This window comes from Chlamydotis macqueenii, chromosome 2, assembly GCF_036417535.1.
Source record: "Chlamydotis macqueenii isolate bChlMac1 chromosome 2, bChlMac1.mat, whole genome shotgun sequence".
Classification (NCBI taxonomy): domain Eukaryota; kingdom Metazoa; phylum Chordata; class Aves; order Otidiformes; family Otididae; genus Chlamydotis; species Chlamydotis macqueenii.
The window spans coordinates 26,410,263-26,422,905 of NC_141557.1; the positions used below are offsets into that span (position 1 = coordinate 26,410,263).

The 12,643-nt window shown below is 38.7% G+C and overlaps 1 protein-coding gene across 3 annotated transcripts in view; it reads right to left on the minus strand.

The window, feature by feature from the left end:
* SLC25A13 (solute carrier family 25 member 13) overlaps positions 1-12,643 on the minus strand; it is a 101,072-nt gene that overhangs the window by 63,524 nt on the left and 24,905 nt on the right. For all 3 annotated transcript variants that reach the window (XM_086742362.1, XM_086742361.1, XM_086742364.1), the window contains exons 3-4: positions 9,478-9,620; positions 2,777-2,892 (exon numbers count right to left, since the gene is read on the minus strand). In XM_086742362.1, the coding sequence (XP_086598488.1) occupies positions 2,777-2,892; positions 9,478-9,620 (259 nt within the window). The remainder of the gene's footprint in view (positions 1-2,776; positions 2,893-9,477; positions 9,621-12,643) is intronic.

Sequence of the window (12,643 nt, forward strand, 5' to 3'; positions counted from 1 at the left end):
GGTGTAGCCTCAGTCAGCCACTGGCCACTAATTTACTAGTGGCCATTTCATTCACCTCGAAAAGCAATAAACTGGAAACACTTCCCACCCCCCCACCCCCCAACATACACACACTGCATGTGGATCAGCCATTTTAAACAGATGCTAGCTCTGTCGAAGAACCAGGTACAGTTAGCTTGGAACTTGAAAAAAAAAAAATGAAACTTTTAAAATTGTAGAGATGTCAACATATGGCTAAAATGCAAAGGCATTTCCAAGCCAGAAGTTAAAAGAAAGAGCGCAGCATTTTTCAAGAAAAGTAAGGGCAAAGTATTAAATACTGGAACTTCTTTACCCAGAACATTTCTCTAAATATCCACAGTCTGGATGTGGCATTCAGTGTAAAAGCTCATTGACACAAAGCCCATTATTAATTTGTTTTACAAAGGTGCCAAGCTAAATGCACCTGTGGAAGAGTAAGATTTGCTTAGTAGAAAATATAAAGTTCACAGCTGAGAACATCTGTATTCAGTTTGGTATAAGCTAAAACATTTATACCATTATCTCAGTCTACAGAAAAACAATGACTGCACAGATAAGCCACGCTGTTTCTTTACAACAATAAAATGAGATACAGACTTAATGGGATCCTTGAGACACTACATTTAACAGGAGTATAGTGAAAAACGATCCTTTCCCTTTTTTTCTGTTCCTTTCACACTGTAATTCCACAGTATACAAAACCCGTATTTAAGTCTCCTAACCTTGATAAGGACTTGATCCCACTCTCATTCAAGTCAATGGAAAAAGATCTCATAATTAACCTGAAAGACACATGACTGAGGCACTGAGTGGCAAAGGTACAAGATAGTATTGTAATAATTTATTTGTGAAAATATTAGGGGGGGGTTCATAACAGGGGGAGAAGCAGCTTTTTTTCTTACAACAGAAAATAGAAACGAGCTTTATCTAAAGGTTAACCGTTTCTGCTGAGAATGCACAAAGCTGAGACAGCTCTTACATCCTCCCCACTCCATAGCCACAAGGTACTACACAGAAGTTACAAACACATTTATGCTTTCAGGGAGGGAGAGGAAGGAATTAAAAAAAGCTATCTGAGATTCTGCCAATGTTGGCATGTCTCCTCTTTCAAATACCTTAAACACAGCCTGGCACAGGAGTTTCTCTCATCACTTGAAGGACTTCAATGGACTTCAAATGCCAAATAAATCCCTTGACTCACTGTGTCAAACCCCAAGGGAAGCATTTGCCAGCAGGAAAAATATGAACAAGAATGCCAGGAGTTAAAAAGTTAAATCAGACTGATTCAGCATTCAGATCAAACAACTACCGTTCTTCCTAGATTATTAATGAGCGCTCCAAGCAACCAGGGGCTCTGATGCAGACAAGAACCTGCACATCACAGGTATTCCAGGAACCCTAGTTTGTCTACGCTGGAACAAAACCTCTGCAAGGTACGTGCACCCTCTTGATTTAAAAGCATGCTGTCTCTCGTTGCCTCTCTGTCCATACACATGCATGAGACTGTTAGGCACAAAATACTTCCTTCATCAAGGTTATGATCAGCAGAACTTTTTCCTGAAATTCTTTCAAATCTTTTAGCATCTGCAGTAATTTTTAAAAAGCTGTTCTAACAAGTAATATTGCACACAAAAAGGACATCTTTCACAACCCCAGAAGACAACCAATATAATGAAAAACCATAATAGAACAAGAAGAAACAGCAAGCCTTCTCACCAGCCGCAACTTCAAATACAGATTTTTGGAGATGGTAGAAGGAATACAATGGTGCTTCAAGCAATGGTAAAAGGACCTTTCTTGTCAGTTCAAACGGAAAGGGAAGGGCTTTTTTAACTGAGTATAAAACATATGTGGGAAATACTAGCAAAAGACAAAGGGCGTGTGAACCATACATTTGGGAAAGACAAAGAGTCAATAACATCCAACTTTCCTTTTACTTAAAACTGTTTAACAACTAATTAATAAAACTTGAAGCATATGGATAACTGTGTCCAAATGTAGCAGATTAGAAACAGCAATTTTATCCAGTGTAGGTACTTAGTGGAAAAAAAATCCTTTTTAAGTGTAAGCTCAATGTCTGAATTTATTCAAAACTGCTAATTTCTGAATCCTTCCTCCAGACCGAATGGCCCTTATCATTAGGCAGGTGGCATAGTCCTGAAGATATTAAAAGCTATCTCTATGGTATCTAGAAACAAATAGTCCCCATAATAATGTTTTAAACTGGTCTGAGTATTTCTCATGTTGTCAGTGCAAACACCACATCTCCAGTGCAAAGCAGAATTTTTAGGGGTGGGGGGAGGCAGGTAATAACAGATTTATTACTGTAAAATCTCACAGAAGAAAGTTTTAAGCCTTAAAAGGAAGCCAGCTTGAAATATAGCCAATTTAAACAAAAAATAATTCAGGGTAATTTCAGACTCAACATTCACCCAAGTCTTCTGGCAACTTTCTTGTGGTTTTACAATCATTTCCTACAGCCACCTTTCACTGCTGTTCTGAAGACCTGCACAAGCATGTCGGGGAAGAGAAAGAGAGAAGTGACCAGTTCTCCAGAGAAAATAATGAAGATGACCATGACCTTGACTTCATACTCCACACATGTAAATGATTAAAAACACTCAGGCAGAAAGTTGCTTGGCACTAGTGTAGTTCCACTACCAATCACTGTTTCCTACAGTAACAGAAGGTGAAATGGAGTTTAGCATAAGTAGGGATATTTAAATTAAGAGTGTGTATTTAAGACCAGTCTTACCAAAAGTAACTTCTCCTTTGCCAGTCTTGTCAAACAGCTGAAAGGCTACTATGAACAATGCATCTGGAGCACACAGGACTGATTCAAATGCCACAAACTCTTGAAAGGATATCAACCTAAGGGATGAAGGAAAAAGGAGAACTATGAAACCGCTTGCTTGCAGAATAATGAAATATAATACAATATAGATTACAGCAAAGCAATAAGATCACATCCAAAATGTGTACAAAATGTTATAAATAGGGATTCAAATTTATCCTAAAATGTCCTATCACCAACGCTGTCAGGAGGCCTTTATGGTGCTAAGTGGAAATTGCTCTGCTGAACAAGGAACTACTCCTCTCCACAAGTCACAACAGAACATAGAACAAGCAAAGCGCTCAGCGTGACTGCTCCCCCCAGCTTTAATGCCTAACTGAACTGCCCTCTGGGGGAGCCTACCTGCCTCCGCTGGCAAGATAGAGAGCCAATAAAGATATGAGTAACTTCCCTCGAGACTCAGAGCTTAAGGCTTTTGTAAAGCAAATCCATTCAAGACCTACACACTGCCACTACCAACTTCAGAAGGAACCGATCGGAATGTGCTATCTGTTTGCTAGCAGCTTATTGGTCACCCATCGCAGCCCTCCAGTCCTGCATGTTGAGTCACAAATTTCAAGCAGTAGTCTGCACGTTCTTCCTCAGCCCGAGAGCAGTTTATTAAAATTCATCATTACAGCCAGGCTCCCAATAAGCGAGTGCAGTAGCAGAGCAGAGATAAAAGCAGAGGTGCCCTTCCTTAAGTTGGTTAATAAGCAGAAATTAGACAGCTTGGCATTGTTTCCAGCATTAGATTTGATACAACAAAGACCTTGAACAGTTCTAATTTCTCTGCATCACTACCCAAGAGTTCAAATAGAGATCAAACTCCTATTCTTAAAGAAGTGAAGGCCAATCATTCTTCTGCTCTGCTACTTCTTTAATGTCTAGGTTGTACAATTTGAAATTGTCTTCAAATGCGTGGCTGCAGGGCCTGCTGGCAGTCTGGGAGGTTTAAGACTGCTGTCTCTCGAGTCTGATTTATGCCAGTGTAGCAAATGCGTAGCTTTAATGGGTTCACATGGCAGTAGCTGGGGAGAAGTTACTGCTTATTTCTGAGAAGGACAAAATTCAGCGTAATAAATGTCAAGAAACATGAAAAAAAAAATTATTCTTTATTTTTTATCAGAAACTAACTGTGTCCTTAGGACTTTACTCAAAGTGACACTGCAGCCAGTTCAATGAAAACATCCATTCGATATGCAGTAACAGCGAAGAACAAAGTGTTTGAACAGGTTGGAGAAGACATTCATTCCATCAAGTTATGACAACCCATGACTATGTATCAATTTCTAGTCAACCTGTCCTAAAGGGATTAATTTCAAGTCACACAGAAGTGTGCCTGCTGCACGTCAGCAGCCAAACATCCGCAGGGTAACAGAAGCTGATTTCCATGAAGAACATGAAAACACAAGAGGATGAACAAAAGAGGACATTTTAAAAAAGCACAGCACAGAGAAAGCCAAAAAGTTGTTCTGCTTTAGCTCCCTCATTATATAAGCACTAAATAAAAGAAAGCATATGTAGAGTCAGAAGTAGTCTAACAAATAATTAGCTCTGGGAATTTGCCACCATAGGTTATTATGTAATGTGAGAAATAAATAAAAAGAAACCTCCTCAGATATTCTTAATATTAAAGTCACAAACAACGATGCCAGTACACACATAAGCATGCCTTAAGCTTTACTGGCAAAGAAGCCAATGACTTGCTACATATGCACACATCAGCTCGTGGGCAGGCCATGGTCGTTTATTTTAAACTCCTTGCGAGTTCTCAGTACTCCCCACTATTAGACACACATACCCAGTCTTCAAATGGAAGAAAACTTCCATCTCTCCTATGCCAAAAGAAATTTTTAAAAATGCAACATTTCCTTTCATTTTTAAACCAATATATCACAATCTAGTTAGTTTTGCATTTATGCATATTTATAGTTACTATGTCACTTGCAGATTATAAAAGCTCATCATCCTCTATTATTATTGGTTACATACCTGACAACTTCCACAACAGCAAACAGATACAAAGCACTGAATTCTTCTGTCCCCAAGATTATAAAGCCCACATACAGAAATAAAAAAATAGACAGCAAGTGACAAGACTCCAGAATAGGATTGTTTACATTAAAAATGTAAAATATCTGCCAATATCATTTCGATAAAGCAGTTTTTTGTGTGAAACAACCACCAGCCTATGTCCTTGCCAACAAATCCCAACATTAATAGTGATGAAACCACAGAAAAGAAATACAGCACCTATCCCAGCAGAATCCCAGCACCACACTAAGAGCATATTCTAGGCCTGGATCTGTTTAAAATTCCACGTATTAACACTGCTACAAGATTTTATACCGGTAGAGGCATTCTTTGTCAGTACTTGCAAGTAATAAACCTCTCTAGTAAGTCAGAGATAGATGCTTAAAATAACTCCATATTCATTTTTTAAAACAATTATTCATAGTACTAGGAAGCTTAAAAGTGTACAAATTGTGTGGTTCTAGCCAGACTATTAAAGAAGAGACATTAATATCTGCTGTGCCAGCTGAATTCAAATTAACCCAATTTTTACATGTTAATTAAACCAGCTATTTTCTTCTTATTGTATTTTTGCTCCCTAAGTAGACTAGCCTGCTAGTGATTCCCAACAGATCTATTCTAACAATGACGTATTCATTTACTTCTATTATGACCATACAATACAGTAACTGAGCAGTAATTTTTCACAGTCAATTACACGTGTGATTCTTAATGCTTAAAGATGCTGAAATAATGCGTACTACATAGCCATATGCTCACTTCTCTATGCTGCACAAGGGTAGTTGCCTGGGTAACACATTTTCTCTCCGGTTTAGCATCACCCTTTTGGGTTTAGCATAACCCTTCACTGAATATCATTAGGTGTCATTAAACAGCACATATTAACATGGTCTTCAATATACTACTTAAGAGTTATTTTATCCACCTGAACAAGTGCTCTTTTATGTACAAAAGCAGAGAAAAGCTTAGTGATTTTAACAGTGCAAGGACAGGAAGCTAAAATGTTTACAAAATTTTACTTCAGTCTTGAAGATATCCTACCCAACTGGTCAAAGTCTTCCTTCACATCCTCCTTAACAGTGCCAACGTTGCACAATTTATTCAGGAAGGTTGAAATCTTCATATTTTAAAAACACCCAGACACAAGAGTTACAGTCCAAACGCAACAACCGAGTACAGTGCTACAAGTCCACTATTTACTACTCTCTCCTTTCTTCCATGCTTCTCCTTTTAGTGCTCACACCCATGGTATCTGGGCACCACATAGACACGATGCATTCCCACCAGAGCAAGTCCACATGTAGCCATGCAAAGATAAAAAGCCATTACCCACTGTAATAATACATACAAATGCAATGATGAAGAGGTTTCTTCAGAAATCAATGCATATGTTTTTACTGTATCAGCAATTTAAACATGATAACATAATGGGACACAAATTGAAGCCACATCTATTATTTTACGCTGCAACCTAGGTAAACTAAGCATAGTATAAATTGGTGCATTAGAGGATAAATTTATATCCAATAATAGTGGAAAATGCTGCATTTCCAAGCATTATTTTTGAATAGTTCGTCCTTTCTAAAAATAAAGCATACAGTATTTCTCAGCAAAGTGTTAGCTACTACAGTCCAAACAGAGATGTGCAGAAAATACAATATTTTGTTAGACATGTTTAAGAGTACAACAAAAGATTGAAAAAAAATATGTTACAGCAGGCAGGATCAAAAATGTCTGGTCTGTTACTGATAAGCCTTGATAAAGTCGCTGTATTTTGGGGGAGTTTCTGATCCAGCTGAAGCCAAATGAAGCATTTTTTCAGCTAAAATTAGGAATGAGACACTTAAGGTTGTTTCATACAACCTACAGCCACACAATATAACACTTTTTAAAAATCTGTGTTATTACTGACTCACCACTTCGAAAGGCTTATCTGGCCATCAGGAAGAAAAGCATTTCCTTTTTTTAAAGAAAACCTCAAAAAGATGCCTCAGTAAGAAGACAGAAGAAAAGCCTCCCTCCAAATGTCCTTATGCCTTGACTTAAGATGGGAGACAAAACTTGCTCCCATGGCAACAGATATTCACTGAACTCCAGAGTCTGCCTTAAGAGGTCTCGTACCTTTGTAATACCATGAGCAGCTCCTGTAGATACCATCCTCAATTCCTGGCAATGCAGGAATTGTGCTAGAAATACAAAGGAGATTTTGTCCACAGCAACCACAGTGAGACTGTACATAAAAGCTACTGTTCTTTACACTTCATATTAAGGATTTTTTCAGTTCTTAGGTAAGCAACTCTCTGCCCATCTATTTGATCTGCTTATGAGTCTGAAGCTCTTATGCTGTCTGCCTTTCACCTGTGTCACTTACTTATTTTAGTATTTCTCACTGATTACACTTTGTACCTATATCTAACTTCTCATCAAAATCAGAAGGAATTAAAAAGCATTTTTAAAAGTGCTAGAAACAACATTGGAGATTCTGGGCTCAGATCCTTTTGGTGAAGTGTGGTCATGCTCACCAGTCATGAAGAACAGATGCTTCCTCAGAGCAAAACAAGGATCTGAGATAGCGGATAAATGCTTCTAGAAATAACCTAGCAGTGTTTTCAGAACCCCACTACTTTAAGCCACTAACACGATAACAAAATTAACTTGTCATTGCTCTTGCAAGCTAGCTTCTATTTTATATTAGAAATAAAGCTAAACTATTAAACAGACTCTCATGACCTTAACACATGTTAAGTCTCTAAACACCGACCAGCCTGTTAAAAACGAACACTAATAAAAGCGATTTTGTGTTCACTTCATGTTAAAACTAAGTGCTCTGGACCGCCAAGTTGGAAAAAATTCAACAGGAGAAAACAAGTAGGTCCTATTGCCATAACTACGAGATTTCATTCCAGGAACTAAAAAGCAAGTGGCCCTTCCTTCATACAATCACTCTGCAAATTACTTTATACACCACTAGAACAAGGCACAAATACCTGGCCACATGGTAAAAAATGTTACACTGTCAAGTTAGAGATGAATGCTAATAAATTTCTGAACTTCCTCCAGTCTTTCATATGTTAGTACAGCAGCTGAACAAAAAGATGGCCTGAATACGAGAAGAGACATGTTAGGAGCACGCAGTCCCCCGTCACTGCACAGCCTGGACACAGAAAAACAGTCCTTACCCATGGCAGAAAGCAGCAATTAGAAGCCTCAACACTACACCGCAAAACTCCTGCAAGATCACGCCAACTTATGAAATCCCAACTTGTCAACGAGTTCACACAGGCTACAGTTTTACATTTTGCTCTTCCTGACACCAGCTTCTGCTTGTGAGGGAGATCCAAATCACAAGGTATGGATTTCACTCTCAGTCTTCTTACTACAAACGGATCTGAAGCCGTGCAATTTGGAAAATTATGTTTTTACAGGCATCAAACCAAGGGAAGAAACTGGAGAAATGTTTAATGTTTTCAGTCAAACGCTATCTGAAGCGACCACTTTCTTGCTGCCATCACGCCAATGCTACCAATGTAACCTATGCAACCTTTTACAGAATCCTTTTACCAGGGGTAACAATCATCACATTAACTCCTCTGCAAGGTTTAAGGTGCCTGGCTGCCAGATACACGAGGCTGGCTAAGCAGAAAAGAGAGCACAGAAACTACTGCAAAAGTTCTCAGTTATGCCTGCATCTCTTCCCTAGGAAGCTTGCATTCTCTAGTCATGCTTTATTTATCTCACATTTTACTCCCAGTAACCACTGGTATGAGTCATGCCTGAAGTCTTCGTGTTTCTAAAAATGCCACAACTACAGACTTTAAGTCCATAGCTAATTATTCTAAAGTTTCTCTAAAGATACTTTAAAGGCAGGGTTCAAAAAATGCATTCATATGGGCGAAGAGACAACTTGCCTGGGCAAGTACCAAAAGCAAAAGCTAGGATTTCATTAAAGAATCAGGGAGGAAGATGGAGGGGTAGCTAATCTCGCCTATTGGCAAAGTCAGCCTTTCAAATACAAACCATGTGCAACCAACTTCACTACTGTCTTCCCAAGATGGCAAAGTGGCTCCCTAAATACTTCAGTTGGTCCTCCTCCCTCTTAAGGGAAAAAAACAGTGGCAAAAACCTTTAACAGTGCTACGGCAAAACAAAACAGGCATTTTTTTTTCTGCAATCTCTTCCTACACCATCTAAAATTACTTTGGATTTCTATTTGAATGTGTTTGTGACAGATACATAAAGTAAACAGAGACAGAAAGACTCATGGAAGGTAAGAAAAGCAGGAGTTCTGGGAGCCAGCCAACAAACATGAAAAGTTAAATGAATTAAAAATACATAGTAGACAGAAAATTGTTTGCTCAGCTAAATGGTACATGCAGCCAAAACCACTGTTTCTACTCTTTCCACTTAAAAGATACTATATTCCTTTATGTATCTGCAAGCAAAAAAAAAAAAAAAGCAAAAACCAAACCAAAACAAACCAAAACCCCACCGCCCTTAAGGGATCAGATTGTTTTGGAAGAATGGTTTTGCATTTTTTAAATGAACAACAGAAAAAGGAAAAAAAAATCCACAAAAAACCCACTTACCCATCTTTTGTCTGATCCACCACACCTGCAAGGAGCTGTACAGTGCTTGGATTAGGCAAACCATCTCCAATTATCTTCAGGTACCGGGTGACAAAGTCATTAGGAGACATGAAGAATTCGCCATTCTTCTCCACACTTGCATACTGTTAAATGAATGCAACATTTAGTTTCTCAAATATATTGTTCTCCAGGCATTTATTACCACCACCCATAGCTTCCAGTCAGGAGCCAGCTTACGTTACAGCAGATGACAGTTCTGCTCTGAAGAACCTGCAGCCTACACTCAAACAGAAAAGAGTAAGTGGGGAGCACTCAAGCAGCTGAAGGCTTGGCTTCCCAGACAGAAGAGTGGCAGATACATTATTTTTTTGTTTGTCATGTCAGCAATTTCTCCATGGTAGTCTAGAAAGAGTTAATGCTCCAGTACCGAATGAATAGAACAAGAAGCACACGCATGTTCACAAACATGTATGTGGCACCTCAGGCCCACTGAAACTATAACAGCAAAGGGATACTCCAGCACATTTCATTTCTCTGAAATGACTCCTTTGTGTAGCCACTCTGCTTCGGGATGAGAAGGCAGGTTTACACCTGCGAAATGAGACTGCAGTGCTCGCGGAGTCCCATAGGAGTGTCCACCTGGGGGTGCTGTTTTGGAGGAACGCCACCACCGCACCACCTTCAGCCACAGCCAGTCCCTAAGTAAAGCAGGACCTACAGATCCTCCTCCTTGGTTGAACTGCTGAAAGGAGGCCAGAAAACAGCATTTGCAGAAAAATGTAACAGAAAAGAAGAACTTGGGCTGTTCAGCACACTTCAGAACACAGAACAGGGGGTCTGACACCTTACCAAACACCGCCGACATACACCACTCCTGCTTTATACCATAGCTACTGGCATACTACTCCAGAAAACAGCTCTCAACAGACCCAAGCATATTTGCTCCCAAGGAAAGGCTCTAGTAACATGTTACGTATCAAGAAAAAGGAATATTAAAATATTTTGAAGATCATAAATAAATAAAATTGCCTTTGTTACTACCCTTAACTTGATTCCTCAGTAATCCCTCAAAGTTTAAAGCCCTCATTTTCTGTAGAAGGGTAATCTTGAAATCAATCCTAAAAATTGTTTTCTTAAGAAAAGAAGGATAAGGACAATAATTAAGAAGAAAAGAAATCCCAGGCAACATTTGCAGAATCATGCATTAGCTTTAAGGGAAACAAGTTTGTCTGGGGATAACAAAAGTGCAGTGAGAATAGGAGAGCAACTGTTAGTTATTTTACTTTTTAAAGTAAGGTAGGATGATAAACCATTATTGCAGCTCCCCACAGAGCATTATCCACACTAAAGTACTGAGTTAGATGCCTATTGCTATTTTGTACTGTACTTCAAAGACACATGTTTTGTTTTACATTACTATGGCTCTGCTAAGGGAAGGAAACTGCCAGTTTCTGTTTCACAGAGCCACACTGGTACCTGCAGAGTACTGTTATACCTGCTGCAGGCATACAACTCTCAGAGGGATGCCAAAGTGTAACAGTAAGTAGATTATTTTCTTCCAGTGCTATATAAACACAGTCTTCAGGTACAGCAATATCTTCAAGGAACAAGGCTTCACAGAAGCAAGCCCAAACAAAACATAACTTGCTTTGGCATCTATACGTTGGTTAGCATTTAAGGATTCATGTTTCAATAGACACTGTTTGTAACGCAAGCTTTCTAGTTGTTACACTGCAAGGAATTTTCAATTGTATACTTTTATAAGAACTAGCAGACCAATTGATTTCAATTTAATCGTTTGCAGGGAGACAGAATCTTTCAGAATCCCAGCCTCAGAAACTTTTAACACAGCTGCTACTGAGAAACAAATCAAATAAGTCAGACAGCCTATGCCTCTATACTTCATTTTTTATTTCCAGGCTAACCCCCTGCTAGGGCACTCAATAACAGAAAACAGCACAAGGTTTCAGTGTCCCCCTGGTTCTTGTCATTGTGATTTACTCAAGTGTATTTGAAATCCAATCACGTACTCTATACTACGTATAGAAAATGACCTTGGAAAATGTCAGCTTGATCACTTTGACTAAAATCTAATCTCTTAGGGGGTTACGGTAGAAGACTTGGAAAAAGTAGAGTTACTCTTGGAAATTATCATAACAAAAAGAGAAAAACATCAATTCCATTGGTTTTGGAGGAGAGACATTAAAAAATGGTTCTTTACAAATTGTATTTTTCCCCACTTTGGCAATTATACCCACAGAGAATTTGATATTATACAGTATTACTTAATGGCTTTTTGGTAACTTATTTCCATACATTTTAGATAGTAAAGTATTAACCAGTTCAATCCCATTTTAAATAAGATTTGAAAACATTTTATTATTTATTATTTGATGTATTAAAAATTATAAAAATTATAAAAATTGATTGTAATCAACTGTATTTAAACTGAGAGCCTCATATTTATTTCTATACAGTGGGTACCATTTCTATCTGGTAATCGTATTTTTAAATTCTTAATCAAAGTAGAAAGAATGGCTGACAAGTTACTTTACAAGTGAAGACCCCACAGTCTGCAGAAGCAACTGTCTTGGCCTCAGCACCTACAATCATCTAAAGCAGCTTAATTAACATGCTAACCATCGTTTATCTGTAGAGCACAAAATGATATACCGCACTCAACTCATCCTTTTTACTTCTCAACTGAGCAGCACAGCGATTTCTGTATTACATTGAACAAAATGTTTAGCTCGTATTTCATTAATCCACTCACTGAAACTCCTTCTTTTCAGTGGAATGGGAAGCAGAAAAGGATGAAAAAGGAGCTGGAGGTGGCATTCAGTGCGCTCAACCATGACCCATTCAATTCACCAAAACTGAAAGCTGAGGGAGCTACAATCTTCAGAAATGCAAGAGAGGTGAATACCCACAGGCAGGTAGGACACAGTTTTCACACCATTCTCAGACCAACCAACCCCACCACCACACTGAGCACTGCCTCAATCAGTATCCTCTCTACCATGTTTATTCCCTTCCTCAACGCTACCATCTTCTTGGGTTAGCGGTCTACTTCTTATCTGCCTTTTCTGCTGCCTTGCTCCTCCTCTTCAAGCATTTGCCTCTGAAAATTTTTCCAGAGTCTTTTTGCTCTCCTGACAGATACAAG